The following is a 21,459-nucleotide window of genomic DNA, read 5'->3' as shown; positions in this document are numbered from 1 at the left end:
CTATACTGTACTTCCCCCTACTCAACACTGACACCAACATCAACAACCTGATGAAAGGATGATTTAGATAAGTATACAGGGTAGGTTAAAAAAAAAAGAGAAAAGGAGAATAAAACTAGTTTAAGGATAACAAATTATTTTAAAAATCACCTAGAGTTGACAAGGATCATTGTAAATCAAGTGCAAGTCAAAATAAAGGTATTACGGAAATGTACTTGTGACCCTAGCACTAATATGATGCCAAAATCTTAGCAAAAATGATTTGACTATGATTTTTAAAAGAAGTAAACAGCTTTTAAATCATGACTTCTCAATAGAAATGCTTTTGCCGTCATAGCGTATGTTATAAAAAACTGAGTCAAGAAGAAAAAAGGGGGAAATCATATACAAGTATATAAGTTGTACACTTGTATCTCAGGATGGTATTGACCATGAGGAAAATGAGTCAGAGACATATATATTCAAATTAACCAACACATACCACAAATATAAAATGACATATCTATATCTATCCATCTGTCCTTCTTGTTTGTGACATTGGGATAATCCATGTTTTATATATATATATATATATATATATATATATATATATCTATCTCCCTATGTTTTCTATGAATCTTAACCTAGTTTTATATATTAACATAATAGATTGGACTATGAGAATAAGCACTTTCTTCATACCCCCTTAAAATTCCCTGGTGGCGCAGTGGGAAGATCCCACATGCCGCGGAGTGGCTGGGCCCGTGAGCCATGGCCGCTGAGCCTGCGTGTCTGTAGCCTGTGCTCCACAACGGGAGAGGCCACAGCGGTGAGAGGCCCGCGTACCGCAAAAAGAAGAAAAAAAAAAAAACAACCATTGTGTATTCCTTGCATCTTCTATTTGTATAGTATCATTTTTCTGAAATTCAATCCTAAATATATATTTTAACCATATCTCAGTATTCTATAAGGAATTCAAACAAAGTAGCAGATATAATTTCTATGATCAAAGACTGTCCAATCCAATTGAGTAGTCGAGAACAGAAAACTACATGGCTTCTAGTAATCAAGTAACAGAATAAGTAAAGTGGCAGGATTTGGATAATAGTTGAATGACTGAAGATAGGTGGAAAATTATTTTCCAGGCAAAGATAAAAATGAGCATAGGCCTAATGATAGAACTGAGTGAAATATATCATGAGAAAGAGAATAAACTGTCTTGACTGGGGGGCGGGGAGTGGGAAATACTGGTAAGCACTATTACATAATTAGATGGTTTGGGCCTGAAAAATCAAGGAGACCAGTTTCACCTTAAGTATAGCAACCCGACTATGAACTAAAACAGGCTTGGGTTAGGGAGTCAGTAGAAGGAAAAAAGAGAAGTAGATCATAAGTATACACAGAGTATACATCTTTAAGATCCAAGATCTAGGTGAGATAACCTCTAAGATTTAACAACAACAACATTAGAACACATGGTAGGTAGAAGCACATTTTGGAATCAACACGTATTGAACACATACTGCCTGAGTTCACATTTGAGGTTCACCACTTACTAACTGTGGGACCTCAGGTGAGTTACATAATGTCTTTGTGGCTCTCTTATCCGTAAGATGGGACTAAAGTAATAATACCCATAAATGAGTTAATATACAAGATTAAATGAGTTAATATATATAAAGTGTTTAAGAAAGGTCCTTGGCACATAGCAAGTGCTATGAAAGTGTTGGCTATTAGTGTTTATAGAACTCACCATTCTCCTGGTTTGGGCCCGGTGACCTCAGGTTTCTTACACTGTCAACCACCCTCGCTTTGTTGCTTGAATTACACACCATAATGTGTGGTCCTCTGTAAAATATGATATTGTATGTTATATATTGATACTATTGAAACACACACACACATACACGATGATAAAACAGGCAATAATTTCCAAAGACAGATGGACTGGAATAATCATCTTTTTCTGCCAAATACTAGAAATTTAATAGCAAAGAAAGAATACAACTGAGGGGAAATGCTGCTATGAAACATTAGCTTTCATATGGTGACCCTGTTACAAAGAAAGATGTAAGAAGCTTGGTAAAATGGACACTTTCCCCAAGACAGTGTCTTTTTGTTATTATCAATTATTATCTTTTAAAGAAAAAGGAACTAAATGAAATGTACTCTCATAGACATTTTCCTTGCATCTGGCAAGGTTACCTTGTGGCAAGTCAGGATGTGAACTGACTTCATTGGGGGGTTTATTGGTGATACAAGAGATTAATTTGGAGACAATCCCATGCAAATTATAATAAAACTTTGATAAAATGGTTTATTTTGCCTACTTGATTTCATCTTTATTCATAGTGTGGCATTTCTAACAGAATGTAAGTATACTTTACTATAACTTTCGATTCCTAGGACCAAGGGGAAGGTAGGTGCATTCTCTGCTTCATAAAGTTGACTATAAAAATAATATTAGTGATTTAACATCATATTCTAAGAGGCAGAATTGTTTTATATAGCAGTTAGTAAAAATTCTTCAGGAGCATTTGGTGAAAATTGAAAATTAAATATTCCATTTAGGCCAAATAGGTAATAGGCAAAACAAACGCAACACAAACAAAAATGCTAATCTTCATACAAAATAACTACGTTATGGTTGGTCTGCCACAGGGATACCAGAACTGTTGGATTTGATTTTATTTAAAAACAATCACATGTAAATTGATACTTTATGAATAAACATTTTTTAAATGGTTGTAAAAGGGATAAAGTATAAGCTAAAGGAATGACTCTACTTGTGTTTAAAATATCAGTTCTACATTTCAGAAGACTAGTATCAATTAAACAAACCACCACCACCACGTCTGGCATACAGACTACTTACTGTCCATCTGTGTTTCCAGTTCCTTGTTTTTCTTCTTTGGAGTTTTGTGAGGACTCTCCAGTATCACTGCCAAGGGCTGAGTCAGGATCACTTTTCAGTGTATTTATTATATCAGTAGATACAGTAGGAATGTCTTGCGACTTCAGAGAAGTATTTTCAGCCTCATCTTTAGGCACTTCACTCAGTTCTTGCTTTTCATCTACCTCTTCAAGGCTGTAATCAGAGCTTATTCCAGCTACAAAGAAATGAAGATATAATCCTAAATATTAATTTGCCTCATTCATCCTGGGCAATCCTGGCAAGGAAGGAATTTTTAAAATAATAATTAGTTGGACTCTTTTAAATTCTGATTCAAAGCTAATAGTAAAATACTTTTCTAATGGTGAATAATTATGTTAACATATAATCAGATTATCTCAGACATACATTTCTAAAAATAATATGCTGTCTCTCTCAGTTTTATTCATGGTAGAAAAAAAGAGGTTATTTAAGCTCATAAACTTCAAGTTATATATTTCATTTAAGAATGTATCTTTCAATTTAAATGATTTTTACCTTGATGCAATAGCTTTAAATGTAAACAAAAAGAACACGAGATTTTTAGATTGGCTCCAAGTGTACTTATAAAGTTTGACTCAGTAATTATCAGTACTATGATTGAGAATTATCTGAGCATCTTTTAAAAATACTGATGCTCACCTCTAATCCACATCTGTTAAATCAATCTCTGAAGGGAGGGACCAAGAATTTTTTTAAGGTTCTTTCAGGTGATTCTAGTGTGCAACCAAGGTGAGAAGCCATTTACTTAGATGCTTAATATAATTTTTAATATACAAATAGAATAAGTATTATGCAATGAAAATTAATTTTAACTCCTACTCAGTTTGATTCTCAGAGGCAACTTCCCTTAACAGTTTTTTTCCTCTATATTATCAGAAAGTATAATGAGCATATACCGTTTAAGCAGATATACATACATTTCCTTCTTTCTCTCAATTCTTGGTTTATTTAATATAAATGGAAGCATAATATACCTGATGTTTTTCACTAACTTCTTTTTCCTCCACTTAACTATGTCTTAAAGGTCTTCCCATATCAGTATGTGTGTGTGTATGACTCTCTTCAATAGCTGTGGTTAATATTTCATTGAATGAAATTGTTTTATTATAATTTCTTAGCACTAACACCAAATGGCCAACAGGGTAAAAGAGGAGACATCCTAAGCAACTGGTGTCCACACTAGCTGTGAAAGTAAATTTAAACCAAAGAATGAGGTTCTGGATCTTTGCTTATTTTAATACAATTCAGGGCTTCCCTGGTGGTGCAGTGGTTAAGAATCCGCCTGCCAGTGCAGAGGACATGAGTTTGAGCCCTGGTCCGGGAAGATCCCACATGCCGCGGAGCAACTAAGCCCGTGTGCCACCACTACTGAGCCTGTGCTCTAGAGCCCGTGAGCCACAAATACTGAGCCCACGTGCTACAACTACTGAAGCCCACGCACTTGGCTCCACAACAAGAGAAGCCGCCGCAATGAGAAGCCCATGCACCACAATGAAGAGTAGCCCCCACTCGCTGCAACTAGAGAAAAGCCCGCGCGCAGCAACGAAGACCCAACGCAGCCAAAAATAAATAAATAAATAATAAATTTATAAAAATAGATAAATATAATTCAACATTTCCACTTACATAACAGCAGCTGAACAAAGTTTAATTTTACCACAATAGAAGGGTAAAAAGGGTAGTATAGCACTGGATGATAGTAATCAGCACATCTACAAAGTTTAACAAAAAAGTTTAACGTATTTGAAGAATATGTGAAATACTTAAAATGTATTTCTTTAATTGTATCTTTAAGCATATAGACAGAAAAGTATGCTATTTGTGCTTTTTAATAAATACGGGGAATTTTAATGACATTTTTATTGTAAATTAAAAAACAGATTACTTAGAAAAAACATTAAAGAATTTGACTTTAAGGGCTCCCTGGTGGCACAGTGGTTAAGAATCCACCTGCCAATGCCAGGGACATGGGTTTGAGCCCTGGTCTGGGAAGATCCCACATGCCGCAGAGCAACTAAGCCCATGTGCTGCAACTACTGAGCCTGCACTCGAGCCCACGTGCCACAACTACTGAGCCCACGTACCTAGAGCCTGTGCTCCACGACAAGAGACGCCGCTGCAATGAGAAGCCCAAACGCCACAACGAAGAGTAGTCCCCGCTCGACGCAACTAAAGAAAGCCCATGTGCAGCAACGAAGACCCAACGTAGCCAAAAATAATTAATTTATAAAAAAAAAGAATTTGACTTTAAGTAAATTTATATATAAAAATATATGTAGGGCTTCCCTGGTGGCGCAGTGGTTTAGAGTCCGCCTGCCGATGCAGGGGACACGGGTTCGTGCCCCGGTCCAGGAAGATCCCACATGCCGCAGAGCGGCTGGACCCGTGAGCCATGGCCGCTGAGCTTGCACGTCCGGAGCCTGTGCTCCACAACGGGAGAGGCCACAACAGTGAGAGGCCCGCGTACCGCCAAAAAAAAAAAAATATATATGTATGTATATATATATATATATACTTATATATATAAATCATGCTTTATCATGACATGAAATAGTTATTTTGATGCCAATGTACAATATTATGCCTTTACAATAGCATATTACATCTATACAGTAAGCGTATATTTATATAATTTGAAAACTGTGTATCAAGGAAAAATGAAAGGCCATTATGGTTTAGATGCAAGTATGTTTTATAGATGGCTCCTTGGTATATATTAAGCTCTTTTGGAAATTATATTAACTGAGGTAACATTTAGCAAATTATTGATCTTTCTCCCTATTTCTCTCTTTACCATCACATGTGTTTTATATAGATACACAACTTTTCTTTAAAAAGTCGAGGTCTTCAACTTTCTTTAAGTATGAGGTCCTCACTGAGAAACTGGTCTCAAAGTATGAAGAATGAGTCACATGTTTCAGAAATCTTTTCCAATTATTTTTTCTGGGGTTTTATAACTTAGTAGTTATAAGCATCATACAGGTTTTCTTAAATATATATATTTGAACTGCATTCCTGTCATTAAAAGTCTTAGAAAAGGCTGTGATTCTTTTTAAAACTTCTAACCAAGAGCACTTTCACACTTTGTTGTTTGACTAGTACAGATTTTTTCCAAGCTTTAAAAAATATTAAATCAAGTTTGTTTTGTATGTGTTAACAGACTTATACTATGGCCAAATTTTAGAACTACAGCAATAACAACAAAACGAAGTGGGGGCTGTGAACAGTGAATAATTTTCACAAATGTTAGATCACAACTATCATATTTCAGCTTCACATGTTCTAAGGGAAGAGAATTCACTTTCAAAGAACAGAGTATCCAAAACTTTAGTGTAGCTGTAAGATATAACAACTTCCACAATATGTTTAGAAAATTATAAAAAATCATTTGAAATTGTAATTGTTGAAATTTCTTTTACACTTACTTAGCTTTCTAATATAATTTGAATATATTTATCTTAATATTTTCAGTCCTTCTGAAGATTTGCAAAATTGACTGAAACAAAAAATAAAATTATTTTAAATTCACAAAATATAATATGTGTAAAAGAAATTTAAATAATTAAACTTAGTTTGTAGCATCTTATAAGTTATTAAAGCTTAAAATTTCACTAAGCCTTTTGGGACATCTTGTGTATTTTTCCTGGAGATGGTCAAAGGGCAGAATTGTTTGACAGATACTACTCTTTGCTAAAACAGAATTGTATTAGATTAAATCTATTCTGGTGAACTTTTAAAAAAAAAATTCATTTATTCAAAAAAGTGTTCACTGTGTCAGACACTGCTGTAATTTCCAACAGAGTTGTTTTCTCTTTCATTTTTAAAAACTGAGGTATAATTTCAGTAAGATTCATCATTTTTGGAATACATTTTGGAATGTCCAGTTTTGACATCTATCTATCTATCTTTCTGTGACCACCACAATCAAGATGTAGAACAATTCCATCAGCTTCCAAAATCCCCCAGGCTCCTTAGTAATCAACTCCTCTCTCTAACCCCAGCCCCTGGCAGCAATTATCCCTATAGTTATGCCTTTGCAAGAATGTCATATAAATGAAATCATACAGCATCTAGCCATTTAAGTCTAGCTTCCTTCATTTAACAATGTATTTAAGATTTAGCCATGTTGTTGCATGTATTAGTTATTTGTTCCTTCTTTTGGCTAGGTTGTAGTATTCCAACATACGGACAAACTATATTTTGTTTATCCATTCCTCAGTTTAGGGACATTGCGTTGTTTCCCATTTTTGACAATTACATAAATTCTATAATAATTCACGTGCAGGTTTTTGTATGCACATTCGTTTTCACTTTTCTTGAGAAGTCTTAGGAGTGGGATTTCTGGGTCATATAGAAAATGAATCCTTATTTTTACTTAAAAAAAAAAAAACAACCTGCTAAAGTATTTCCCAAACTGGCCACACAATTTTTCATTCCTTTAACGAGTATATGATAGTATACTGATTTTAAACAACTGGTTTGAGGTGATAAGGGCTTTTTCTGAGTCACTGAAAAATTGAGTAAAATTATTTATGATAGAATTCAAATATTACCTAACTATGAAGTTTTGCCATATGGTAACAAAAAAATTTCAATCACTTAAAAATCCCAATCAAAAGCAATACTATAGAAAATAAGCCATGCCTAGATAACAACAAAAGAGTAGTTCAATAAAGAAAAAATATATATGTATTCTTTTATATTTATACAGTTATATGTTGAAAATAATAAAGTTCAAACAGTTTTGCCAAAAAGCAGAAAGCTAAATAGAAGAGAAGCTGAAATCCTTCAGAGCCACTGATTTTATCATCTTACATGTTGCCATATTCATTCACTATGTGATTAGGGAAAACATCAAACTCCAAGAATTTCAAGTGAAAAGGCAGAAACTACTATTTTTTTTATAAGACATTTTTACACAAGGAATCAACAAGTAACCAAATCTAAATGTGATGACATCTCAATCTGTCTTAAACAAAACAGCAGGCAGGAAAGGCCAGGTCACTTACATGGCAGAGATGCGGCAGCTACCTCGGGCTTTCCAGGGCACTCCGATAGAAGGGCTTCGGCCGGCAGCTGGGGCACAGCGCACTGTTCGTGACCGGGGAGCCCACAGCCAAGGGAGGATTCTGCCAAAGAAGTAAAATCTGTGGAAATGGCACTTAGAAAACAGAATTAAGCAAGCAGAGACCAAGAAGCATTTCACAAGAAATTAGATATGTTAACTCACAATTAGCCATGCATTAAACAAGAAGAGGTAAAAGGGGAAAAAAAGGAAGAAAAACAGCTATCAAGCAAAGTTTGAATAGCAGCCACTTTTCTCTAATACTTCCGAAATCTTCTCATTTCATTTACACAGTTCGATATTATTTAATAAATTTCCTTTGTGAAACAGAATGGTATCATTGATATTATTCTGGGTAAGACTTGAGAAAAATCATTACTAGTTACCTAATGATAGTGTTTTTAATCACAGAGGAAAGGAGAATTCTATATCAAAATCTTAAATTCCTAAATATCACCTAAGGATTAAAAGATTCAGGAGCATTTGGGTGCTTCTGAGTCTTTCTGTATTTGTGAATGTGAATTATAAAAATGAGGTAGTTATATTAAGCAATTTTTATACCTATCAAATTATTTCCGTGCTAAAGTACTGACATAGTAATATTCTATTTTTGATTAAACATTATTAGTCTGTCATATTCATTTACACCTAACTTTAAGCCTAACGATTAAGAAATTTTATCATACTTATAGCTACTAAATAGCTATTATTAAAAATATTAAGGAACAGTATTAGATTTTTACTGAAACTTCACTTATTTGGAGAGAATCCAAAATAAAACTATATAATAGAAAATATTTCATAATAAATTTTTACCATCAGATTAGGACAATATGAATTCACACCTACAACAGTTGCATAAAGAATGATGCTTAACACCTTCATGTAAGTTTTCTTCTGAACACACCAAGGTACATTCCTAACTAAGATGTGTCATTCCTCTTGGGGAGAAGATTAATAAATGGCAACCTGACATTGCATAAGGAAAAGCAGGAGACCTAGTAGGAAAAGCACTCAAGGTACCATTGCAGAACTAAAATTTTGATTTCTGTGTTTCACGCTCTGAACTCAGGGAGGGGAATATTTTTCATTTCATACTATATAATGTGGGAAATGAAGACAAAGCATCTGTATCTCCTTCATATACAGAGCATTACAACTAGATTCATTCCTCAACTGTCCTGGAAGTTCTTTCTCAGTGGTTACGTGATGTGGAACAGAGGTGTCAGACCTGGGCTGGACAGGCCCTCAGAAGAGTTTGCTTCTAAAACACTGTCTGTAGGAATTGCAGGTACCAACTGCAGGGCTAGAAGACAGAAGAAACACAACTTCTGAGCAAGTCACATTCACCAATGAAACAATTCCTTAGTACCTTAAGTCATTTTTATATAATTCAGAAAAAGATAGCCCTAACCTTATTAGAAGCCACTGTACTTGTCTAGCTATGATACAGCTAAAATCTATTTTGATTCCCAGTCCTACATGTAGTCAATCCTGGAAAGCCAGTATCTTTCTGAATAGATTCACAAATTATAACATGCTCATTTTAGGATAATGGAGCTGTACAGTTTTAAATTTATGCAGATTTTTCAAAGGTAGTGAGAATAATCAGGGACTATCTAAGCACTACTATTAAGTTTAAGTACTAATATTATTTAATAAAAAGATGTGATTTGTAACCTATATCATTTCTATTGTCTATATTAAAGAAAACACAACACTAATGTTAATGGGAAAAGTAACATTACCAGTCACGTGACTATTTTCATCACTTTGTTGCAGGGCTGTTTTGGAGGGTGGGGAAGGTGCTTTTCGCTTTGTCCTTTTCAAAGATGAATTCCCACCGGATGTGCTACCGAGCTGCAGAGAGCCTGTCCTCACTCTGCCTGCTCCAGAGGAACGCTATGGAAAACAAAGTGACCAAATAGAATCTCTATTCAGAAATGAACAGCAAACTTCAGGAAGACACTGACGTTTACATCAAACACATCATATGCCAATATGGAACATAATGGTCATTCATTCAAAAAGCATTTACGGAGTATCTGCCACGTGTCAGAGACGGATATGTAAAGAAAAGTATAATATGATGCTTCTCAGTAAGATAAGGCTAGAATGGGAGCCCGGCATGTAAACAACTAATGAAAATTTAGAACACTCATACGCAACGCAGTTAAAAACTAGCTTTCAAAGGAAAATCTAGAGAAAATACTGGATGTAAAGTAAGAAGTGAAAAAGGGAAGAATATCTGTACATTAAGACTGGCTTGATTAATCTTTCTTTTTGGCACAATACATCAATGACAAACATTTCAAAAATCTATATGTCTACCAAAGGCGAGGTCATTTGAGGTCCTCGACTCTATACACAGCTAATGCTCACACTCCCAGCATGCGACTGTCAGCAGGCTGGCCGGTTCCTCCTGGCCCATTGCCACGTCATCTTGCTCTTTCCCCTTACAACAAACCTGCTTAAAAGTGTTATAGTTTTTTTCCTCCAATTTCTCACCTCCCACCTGAACCCCTCCAATCAGATTTTTCTCAACCTTTGATCCATTAAAACTATTCCTATCTGTGAGATAATAGAAAATATATAATGGTCTTTGCCCACATTCCTGGCACAGAGCTCCTAAAACCCTTGAACTTTCCTAAGTGACAAGAACACTAGTAGCATCTCTTGTTCTAATATTGGTCTTGGGCCCCAGTTCCTGAGAGCTCCTGAAACTTTGTAATTTCCTGGATGATAGGAGTACCTTTTGTTGTAATGAGGCAACTCTGGATGGGCTCCTGGATGAGGGCTTGTCATGGGAAAGTCATGATTAGAAGCCTGGAATTTTCAGCCCTGCCCTCATTCTCTTGAGAAGGGAGAAGGGTTCAAAATGGAGTTAATGACTGATCATGCCTATGTGATGAGGCTGCCATAAAATCACAAAAGTATGGAGTTCAGAGAGCTTCCAGGTCAGTGCACACGTGGAGGTGCTGGGAGAGTGGCATACCTGGACAGGTAGTGCAACCCCATGCCCCTCCCCACATACCTTGCCCTATACATCTCTTCCATCTAGATGTTCATCTATGTACTTTATCATATCCCTTAGGAAACTGGTAAATGTAAGCAAGTGTTTCCCTGAATTCTGTGAGCCATTCTAGCAAATTAATCAAACCTGAGGAGGGAGTCGAAGGAACCTCTGATTTATAGCCAGTTGGTCAGAAGTATAGGTAACAACCTGGACTTGTGGTTGGCATCTGAAGTCCAAGAAGGGGGTCACTGGAATCTCTAATCAATAGCTGGTTGGTCAGGAGCAGAGGTGATAACTTGGGCTTGTGACTGGTGCCTGTAGTGTGTGTAGGAAAGGGAGGGCCGTCTTGTGGGACTGAGCCCTTATCCTGTGGAATCTGATGTTGTCTCTAGGTAGATGGTGTCAGAATTTAGCTGAATGCTGGTATCTAAAAATTGCCTGGCGGTGTGGGGAAAACCTCCACACGTTTGTTGAACAGAAGTGAAATGTTTTGTGTGAGTAGCAAAGGAGACTCACAGGGAAGAAACACACAGTAGGAAAGAACTGGGTTTTTCCCTACATGGGTAGAAAACTGAGTTTTTCCTTTACACTATCAAAGTCATCAATGACCTCCCTCATGACTAAATCAGTGGTTACTTCTTAGAACTCACTTGTTTGACATATTAGCAGCATTAAACAGTTGACCACCCTCTAAAATCTTCTTTTTCTTATACCCAGAATACTATTTCCTTACTCTGCAAAGATCTGAACTCTGTTTTCTGTGTTGGTTCCTTTTCATCTAGTCCTTGGACATATTCTCTTTAGAATCTATACTCATTCTTGGTAATGTCTGCTATCTCTGGGTTTTATGTATTATTTATATGTTGATGATTTCCAAATTATGTCTCCATCCTGGACCTCTGTCTGATCTTCATCTAATGTTGAAGCCCATTTCAAACTCAGCATATCTAAAACTAAGATCCTGCTAATCCTCCTTTCATCTCCCCCATTAAAAATAACCCTGTTCTCACAGTCTTCCCTGTTTCAATAAAAACAGCAAGTCATTATTCCATTTGTTCATGCCAGAAACTTTGGAGTCACCCTCCCATGTCCCCTCTCTCTCACACTCCATATCAAGTCCATCCTATTGGCTCATCCAGCTCAACTGCTACCACAGAGCGAGCCATTACTAAGACCCTTCTAATTGGATTGCTTCTTCCACATTGCTTCCCTAGAGTCCTTCCTCAATATAGCAGCAAAGGATCCTGTTAAAATAAAAATCAGGTGAAGGCACTTTGTTCAATACCCACTAAGAATTTCCCAATTGCTACAGAAAAGCTAACGTCCTTGTAATGAGTTCTAAGGCCATTGGCGACCTGGCCCCTAGATCTCTCTGACCACCTCCTTCTCCAGGTGTGGAGCAGAGTGAGCCACACTGGCCTTCACACTGCTCCTCAAATGTGCCAGGAGTGTCCCCACCTCAGAGTGGTTGCCCTTGCTGTCCCTGTCCCTGGAATGCTCTTCCGATAATGTCTTACCCCATCATCTTCTTCAGGTCGTTTCTCAAATGTCACCTTTTCAGTGAGCTCCTCCTTGACTTCCCCCCGCCCCCGCTGCCTCAACAATTCCTATCTGTCTTCCCAGCTTCATCTTATGATCAGCATTTAATCACTCTCTAACATACCACAGAGTTGGCCTCTCTACCTTGTTTATTGTTGCTTCCACCAGGTTTGACTCTAAGGGCAAGGATATTTTTTCCTCCTATTTTGCTCACTTCCGTGTCTCCAGAACAAAGTCTGTCTCATAGAAGTTTCTCAATAGATTCGTGTTGAGTGAATGAAAGAAATGAACCAAATACTGCCTTCCTCATTTGCAAATAAAAGGCCTTGATAAACTTGGACTAGGAGAGTATGTAAAGCTTGGGCCATTCCAATCTTAAGAGACAATGTAAGTACAACTAAGGGAAGTGGCCTGGTTCATAAGATGTTTATCAGTCATTATGTCTTGCTATATACCACAAAAAACTTAGCAAATTTACTATTTTGTAATGTTATAATATTTCTGCCAGAGAAGAAAGGAAGCCTGCTCTCACAGAGAAAAGTTTGAGTTAGCTGTCATCACTGCCAGTTCTGTTAGGGACAAAAGCGGAAGGCAGCTCATCTCACACAGGCAGAAGCAGAGTCAGGTCCATATGGCAGGCACTTGGTGGAACACACCTCTCACTAAAGTTAACTCATGTTAACAAGGGGGTCAGACAGGGTGGCACCAGGCTGACCTTATCGGTAATCAGAACATTAAACTTCTTCCATTACCAGTTGGTAAACAGCTGCAGCCACCAATCTCCTCTCCTCTCATTACCCTGGGCCCTCCTACAGAACTCTTCAGACGTCTCCATAATCCAGCATGAAAAGAGTCAAAGCCTGCCACCCAAACCCAGATTTTGATTCAGAGTCACTGAAGCCAATTTTGATTAAATCAGAGGGTCACCCCCCCCCAACCCCGTGGGTGGGCCCTCAACTGCTGCTTGGACCTCTGAAATAATTAGGAGAAGGGCCCTCGGCGACAAAGAGCTGAGAAAGAAATGTAGTGATAGATCAGCAATATTTAAATATCATTTTGAATAGGACATAAAGTTTAAATTAAAATCTTCTTATTGATGATATGTCTCTGTGTTCGGAAACCTTCCCTTGCTGTCTTATAAAAGTAAGAAATTTAGGGATTGTTAGAAGGCCAAACATTCTCCTAAAACAATATGACACTTCATTTTTTAAAATATTGACCTAAAACATCAAAAGCAGTAGAAGACGTCATTTTATTTCTTGATGAGTTTACTTCCGTCAAGCCCTATTCAAGCATGCCTCATTCCTATCACAGACCTAGTTTATCAGTAGGAACCCAGTAGGTGAACAATAAGTAATTGGTGAATGCATGAAGTCATGGCAGCATTTGATTTTCCTTCTAATTCCATGCTGAAAACGTGTTTCTTACGTTTGGACCGATTGCTTTCATGTAGTCTGATAACAACCCGTGTTCCCCTTTAGGTCAGGTTCCCAGCCACTGTCATTTATTGGTCTGTTACCTGATAAAAGCAGTCACAACATGAATTTCTCAGACAGTAGTATCTGTTTAGGAGTTAGAGCTCTTAAATTCTGGTTATAATATAGTAAAGCAAATAGCACAGAGATAAAAAAAAAAAAGGGAGGAATGTATATACAGAGGCTCACAAATTTATATGGACCTAATAACTCAAAGACAGAATAAAAATAAACTCATATATTTCATTTATCACCCTAGAGGTCTTAAAATAAGCTAACTTTTTTTTTCGTACAGGATATTTGTATTTCTATGGATAAAGAATTTAAAATTTGTCCAAATACACATATTTCAGTGTTACAAATGCTAAAACAGTTCTAATAGCATTTGTGAAGACAGTTGAGGGAATGCACGTTAGATGGGCAAAGCCATGAACGTCTTGGGGGAGCACGTGCTTTATAACCTTATTCCGTAAGATTTACCCCCTTCCTCTATTGTACGGGCATGTCATGAAAGCAAATGGACTTATGTTTCCAGACCAGCAACTGGATCATAGGGACTGAGAACGAAGACCTTTGAAGAGAACATGATTGTCACTGCATGTGACCAGGTCAACTTATGTTACCTGCATCACTAGATTCAATGCTATAATCAATGGTAAGAGCTTACTAACTTGGTGACAAAAATGTAAATTTAACAACTTAGAAAAGAATTTCAATCAGCTAAGCAGCAGCCAAAAGAAAATCAAACTTGGGAGTTATTTTGTGTTAACTAAAACATTGCTAATAAGACTAAAATGGAAGAACCCCAGGATCCTGTATCTACGGAAAACATCCTTCTCTTGGGTAAAAGCCTGCAAGAAAGAAGGGGCATTTGAGGTAGAAGATCTAGGTGTTCCTAAATAGATTGTAGCCAAGAAAACTAGCGTGTACCGTGGGATATGTGTAGAATATACGGCTCCAGCACACAAGCTTGCTAAGAAGTAGACGTACTAAACTACTGCAGTTATTTAAGTAAACACGTCATGAGCTCCCATATAAAATGTTGAAAGAAAGAAGGGCGAGGAAGGCCACCACGCATTCTGAAGCCCCGTTTTGTTCTGTGCACTTTAGGAATATGCTCCTTAATAGACTCCCAATAGCTCTACTCTTGCATTTCTCAGGATTGAGCTACCCAGGATTTTGAGTGTGACTTTGTCTAATTGGTGAGAAGCTTACAGAGGGTTTGCAAGTTGGAAGGCAGCCAGTGTAATGGTTACCAAACACATGAGCTTTGGAGTCGATGCCAGGGCTTGAACAGGGAACGTGGCATTTACTGTCCCTGCAACCTTCTGCCTCCTCCTCCACAAACTGGGAAAACAGTACCTGCTTCCTGGGGGCTGGGTGCTCACGTGAAATGACCTGTGTCAGGCACTTAGTGCTGCACCTAGTATACAGTACATGCTCCATAAGTAGTAGCTAATGTTATTACATGTAATTTGTCTATTTTCAAGTATGTGAAAGTATAAAAAAATAAGCAAATGATAGTAGTAGTGTAGAGGTTAGAGTCAAAAGTGTGGATAAAAGGAGGTACTTAGGGCTTCCCTGGTGGCGCAGTGGTTGAGAGTCCACCTGTCGATGCAGGGGACACGGGTTTGTGTCCCGGTCCGGGAAGATCCCACATGCCGCAGAGCGGCTGGGCCTGTGAGCCATGGCCGCTGAGCCTGCGCGTCCGGAGCCTGTGCTCCGCAACAGGAGAGGCCACAACAGTGAGAGGCCCGCGTACCGCAAAAAAAAAAAAAAAAAAAAAAGAGGTACTTATTCTAAGACTGTACTTTCATTAGTGATGGCGGTGGTGGGAGTCCTGATAGGGTGAGTCTCAGTTATAATCAACCTTAAACAACTTAGGAACTTGTGCTTAGACCACTGCACAAGCTAAATCCACTGTGTGTAAAACTCCACCTTTAAGTCACCTCAGGCAGCTTCATCATACCTTAAAGGAGTTTAATAAAAGCTAAATATTTAACACCAGTTTGTTAATTCTTAGGGGTACAGGGAAGTGAATTATAGTATATAAATCTGAAATATTTCATACATTTAATGTGAACAATTAAAACGAAAGAAATGCTTAGAACTGTCTTTAGCTTTTACCACCTAGCCAAGGTACATTTCCTTTGGTCAAATTATGACTGAAAATTTTTAAAAGGAGTTGATATCAAATTATATTTAAGTCCAAAGGATTTACAACACAAGAAAACAGACAGGTTTCTTCTTACTATGGGAAAAGCACTTTGGTTAATAATTAGAGCTATTCAATTATTTACTTTAGTTAGAGTCACTAAGTCTGCCTACCTTCAGCAAAAACTGCACCTCTAACAGGAATGTACATCACTGAATTTTACAGTCTGTGAAAAGAAAAATACTGCACAGAGAAACAGAATTCACTAATGAAAATGGCAAGGTCAAGTTGACAGCCATGCCAGATAGTTAATCCTTCATAATTCACATCCAGATCAGAATTCACTGGTTCAAAATGGAACTAAATTTAGCTGAAGAACATAGAATTGAATGGTATTCAATAGATTTACTTAGTACTAGCTCTGTACTTGTCATTAGATCACTTATTAATCACAGTTGAATTATAAGATGTGGGTCACTGAAATCAATATATTCTGATTAAGAGTGAAGAATACAAATAGGAAAATAATAAAAAGAAGATTGAATCAAAGGATGGAAATACAGTGGCCCAACTTCAATCAATGACATCGTTAAATGTTTCTTTTTTTGTTTTGGCTGCGTTGGGTCTTTGTTGCTGCAGGCAGGCTTTCTCTAGTGGTGAGCAGGGGCTATTCTTTGTTGCGGTGCGTGGGCTTATTGCGGTGTCTTCTCTTGTTGTGGAGCGTGGGCTCTAGGAGCGCAGGCTTCAGTAGTTGTGGCACTCGGGCTCAGTAGTTGTGGCTCCCAGGCTCTAGAGCACAGACTCAGTAGGTTTGGCCCACAGGCTTAGCTGCTCTGCGGCATGTGGGATCTTCCCGGACTAGGTATCAAACCCATGTCCCCTGCATTGGCCGGTGGATTCTTAACCACTGCACCACCAGGGAAGTCCTGTTAAATGTTTCTATTAGAAGCTTTTGGATTCTAGTTTGTTTATAATACGATTTCCCGTGTGAGGAGGAGTTGGGTTAAAGAGAGCTTAAGCAATTTCATAAAATTGTCTTAAAACTCATATAATATTCTTTTCTTTTTAAGGGACAGACTCCCATTATCTTTCTCCAATGCAGACATTCTCAATAAATGCTATAAAATATTATAAAATACCTTATAATTGACATTAGGGTTTCCTAATTTACTATGAATTAGTCATTAGTATCCTAATGACTGAACTTTTTCACATAACTGAAGGTCAAGCTTTAACTCTTAACTCTTGATAGAAGAATTCTAAAATAATTTTATAACTTAAACAACAAATCAATTTTCTTAAACGTCAAAACATATAATTATTATACCATAGTGAATGTAATATAGAAGTATAAGATATTCTACTGAATTTCAAAATAAGCAAAGCTCTGAAGGTAAGTTTTTCTTACTACAGTGAAATCAGTTTTATTATTAATTTGATCATAAAATTAGCACAATCTCCTATGAGATGCAAACAGTGCATACAATGATGAGGAAAAAAAGAAAAGAAAAATTACTGTAAATCTCAGCTAATACAGGTCACCTCATAGAAGTTTTGGTGTCCAGCCTTTTACCTTATACCTGTATACACACACACACACACACACACACACACACACACATACACACACAAATGCATGTGTTGTGACTTGTATTGGATGAAAGCATACATGCCAGTTTCTTTCTTTCTTTTTAATGTTTTTTTCAAGCAACATGTTATCTTTTGGTGGGTCCAGAGCAAGTTTATTTTGCTGCCTTGAATCTCCTTGTTCTACACCATTTTGCCCCTTGGACAGCACTTCCTCCAGACTCCTAAAGATCTAGGACTTGTATATTCTATTTTCTTATTCTGTCTATAAACCTGTTTTAATATCCTTCATTTATAGCACTGAAAGTCTTGCTTAGGTCAACTTAGATTTTAAGAAGTCATCAGTGAAGGGGTATAAGAAGTAGGAGTTACATTCCAGGTACCAGATGATTGTAATTAGAGAAAGAAGAAATAGGGCAGCAGTATCAGAGCCTGGAGCTCTTCAATCCACACTATGTAAGCAGGCAACTGTTCTGCCCATTTTCAGGGTGTTTATCAATCTGCTGAAATACATTCTACGAGAGGAAGCAATGAGATTAGAGCTGGATTCCCTTACAGGTATCTAAATAACCACCACCACTCTTCACTTGTGACTTTTTGAGTTACTCACAAAAAATTAAATCTCTTCAGAGGATTCTGAGTGGCTGCACTTGCCTCTAGGTTTCTCTCAAAATCATCTAGTTTTAAACTCACGATTAGTCAATGATAACATCTGTGTTCTCTGGTTAACAAACTCATTAACCTGAGCGTATCTTCCTCATATTTTCTGTCTTCAACATCTTCTAAGTGATGCCCAAAACACTTGTACTGACTTTGGTGTTACAGTTAGGAGTTCAGGAAGAAAGATCTCAGTTAGTCAATGTTTCATTTTGCTATTGTTCTTTAGGGTTCAAAAATCTTCAGAGGAGTAATACCAAGACTAGATACCACTGTCTGGTAACACTGATCAAAGCAAAGGTCCCTGCAGCAGAGCACTTTCACCTGTTAAAGGCCAATTTTAAATGACAACAACAACTTTTATTTAAAAAAAAAAGATTTTATAATACCAGAGTTGAAAAGAGTTCTGGAAATTTAATTACAAAACGTTATTCTACAGAGGAGAAACCCAAACCATAAAGAAGTTCAATGGCTTGTTCTTCAAGGTAGAAGATGAAGAAGACAAAAGATGACCAAAAGCAAAGAAGAATAAGCATATTACAGATCCAACACTCTCTCTCAAACCAGACTAGGGTTTCTTCTGCCACAATATCATTCTTTCCAGCCCTTCTCCACGCATATCAGAATAAAACCAAAACACGAATTTTACAACCTTTGTTACACCTATCTTTGCAAGCGTTTTACATTCTCTCCCTGAGGCAATCTGCTTTCATTTCATCAACCCTCCAATACTTTGAGAAACCGTGTAACCAAGTCTTACTAGTGACAATCCCTTATAACGTTTTTTAAATGCCCAAAGATGAGGGCCTGAGTAGTATATCTTGAATGAAAAAAGACAAAATGAACCAGGAAAAAGCAGAGATCAGGATCAAGTTAAAAAAGAGGATGGTGGGGCTTCCCTGGTGGCGCAGTGGTTGAGAATCTGCCTGCTAATGCAGGGGACACGGGTTCGAGCCCTGGTCTGGGAGGATCCCACATGCCACAGAGCAACTAGGCCCGTGAGCCACAACTACTGAGCCTGTGCGTCTGGATCCTGTGCTCCGCAACGAGAGGCTGCGATAGTGAGAGGTCCGCGCACCGCGATGAAGAGTGGCCCCCGCTTGCCACAACTAGAGAAAGCCCTCACACAGAAACGAACACCCAACACAGCAAAAATAAATAAATTAATTAATAAACTCCTACCCCCAACATCATCTTTGAAAAAAAAAAAGAGGATGGTGGTGGGTTTCCCTGGTGGCGCAGTGGTTAAGAATCTGCCTGCCAATGCAGGGGACATGGGTTCAAGCCCTGGTCCGGGAAGATCCCACATGCCGCAGAGCAACTAGGCCTGTGCACCACAACTACTGAGCCTGCTCTCTAGAGCCCGTGCGCCACAACTACTGAAGCCTGCGTGCCTAGAGCCCATGCTCCGCAACAAAGACAAGGCACCGCAATGAGAAGCCCACGTAACCATGGTTCTCTGTGGTCATAGTGATCAAACAGAGGGGTGTCTAGGAGCAGGGCAGGAGAATACTCAACATCTATAGGTAACTGATTTAGGGCCTCAATGAGAGTAAAGGAGAAATCAAGGGAACAAGCTGGGGCCAACTCAGTTCATCCCAGAAAGAGAGTGAAGGCTGTATGGCAGGCATTATCCAAGTGACCTCACCTTTTTATCACTGTGGCTCCAGGAAAGGGGCCAGCTTCTCTCCACCCTGACCTCTGTTAACATGCTGGTTACCAGAGAAAGGCATGTCTTTGAAACCATGAGGTCCCAAATGTCACAGTGGTAGAAAGGCTAAGTAAAATTCATACTATGAGAACTTGTAAAGGAAAACCCTAACACTGATTATTTTCAATGATATTTTATTAACTCAGTATACGTATTTCAGAGAGGAAAGCTAGATAAGGAAGATAAATCCACACAAATTCCACAAATGACCTATTGTTCTTTGAATAGTACTGTTCTTTAAAATTTAGCAACTTTATAATGAGCATAGCTCTTTACGTTTAGGTCAGAGGTAAAGCTGGCAGAAACCTAAACAGTAATTGTTCAGAGGATTTTCGTGAGCATTAAATGAGCAGCGTGGTTGAGCCGTGTCTGAAATATTAGTAAGTGATATATAAGCATTAGTCATTACTTCTGCTCTTGTGTGATTATGACCCTCTGAAAATCTGATGAAAACTACAATACAAAGTATGTCTTATATCTGGGGAAGCCTTAAAAGAGGAAGAATATTAAATATTATACTGCGCTGGTGCATTTCTCTACTGAATGAAACAAGTCATATTTTTGGAAGTACAGACAGCTGTATCCCGTATATCAAGCTGAAAATGCCATGACAACCACTGTTCCTAGGCAATTGGAGAATTATGTGTGTGGTCCACTTTCTATATAATATAAGTGGAGAGTGGAGGTAAAAAAAAAAAAAAAATCAAATGTTATGAGATAACCTGGAGAAAAAAACTAAAAAGGGGTATATTTCTTAAAAATTATAAATGCTCTATTACAACAACCTTAATGACTGCATAAAATGACTAGATTAAACTCATTAAGTGAAGCTAAGACCAAATAGACTTGCACATTTCAAAATCATATAACAATCTATCATTTTATCTGCTTGTAAAGCATGATAAACATTAAAAGATGAAATTGGGTAAAAGATGAAAAATGTCAAATATTTTTAAAGAAACAAATCAGCTGTTAAAAAACTAACACTCTAAGTATTAAATTTCACTTGCATAAGAGTATATGGCAAAGAATTTCAATTTCTCAACATTTGAGTGTTTGCAGCAGAATACAAAATGAGAGCAAGTGAAATGCCCAATCAAGAGCATTCCTTATTGTGTTCCCAGCCAAAAGCCAATATCCTAAAGAAAACGAGGTGCCATGCTAGTAGCCCGGGAAAAACAATTCACTGTTGTGTACTCACATAACCAAGCAGCAAAGCCATACCAAATATGAAAAAATGAAGAATTCTCCAAAAGGTTCTGTGAATTCAATGGGTCAAGATTACCTACAGCTTCTGTCCAACTCTTCTTCCTCTTCTTCAAATGTAAAATAGGCATAAA

The 21,459-nt window shown here is 37.6% G+C and overlaps 1 protein-coding gene across 8 annotated transcripts in view; it reads right to left on the bottom strand.

Annotated features, from left to right (window-relative positions):
- Nucleotides 1–21,459, bottom strand: part of COBLL1 (cordon-bleu WH2 repeat protein like 1) — a 160,495-nt gene that overhangs the window by 12,728 nt on the left and 126,308 nt on the right. For all 8 annotated transcript variants that reach the window (XM_030852579.3, XM_030852567.3, XM_030852568.3 and 5 more), the window contains 5 exons: nucleotides 9,728–9,881; nucleotides 9,211–9,285; nucleotides 7,924–8,043; nucleotides 2,855–3,089; nucleotides 1,733–1,827 (listed from right to left, as the gene is read on the bottom strand). In XM_030852579.3, the coding sequence (XP_030708439.2) occupies nucleotides 1,733–1,827; nucleotides 2,855–3,089; nucleotides 7,924–8,043; nucleotides 9,211–9,285; nucleotides 9,728–9,881 (679 nt within the window). The remainder of the gene's footprint in view (nucleotides 1–1,732; nucleotides 1,828–2,854; nucleotides 3,090–7,923; nucleotides 8,044–9,210; nucleotides 9,286–9,727; nucleotides 9,882–21,459) is intronic.

The sequence above is a fragment of the Globicephala melas genome, chromosome 7 (genome assembly GCF_963455315.2).
Source record: "Globicephala melas chromosome 7, mGloMel1.2, whole genome shotgun sequence".
NCBI classification, from domain to species: Eukaryota; Metazoa; Chordata; class Mammalia; order Artiodactyla; family Delphinidae; genus Globicephala; species Globicephala melas.
The sequence above is the reverse complement of the archived record's forward strand: the minus strand, read 5'-3'. Positions and strand labels throughout refer to the sequence as shown.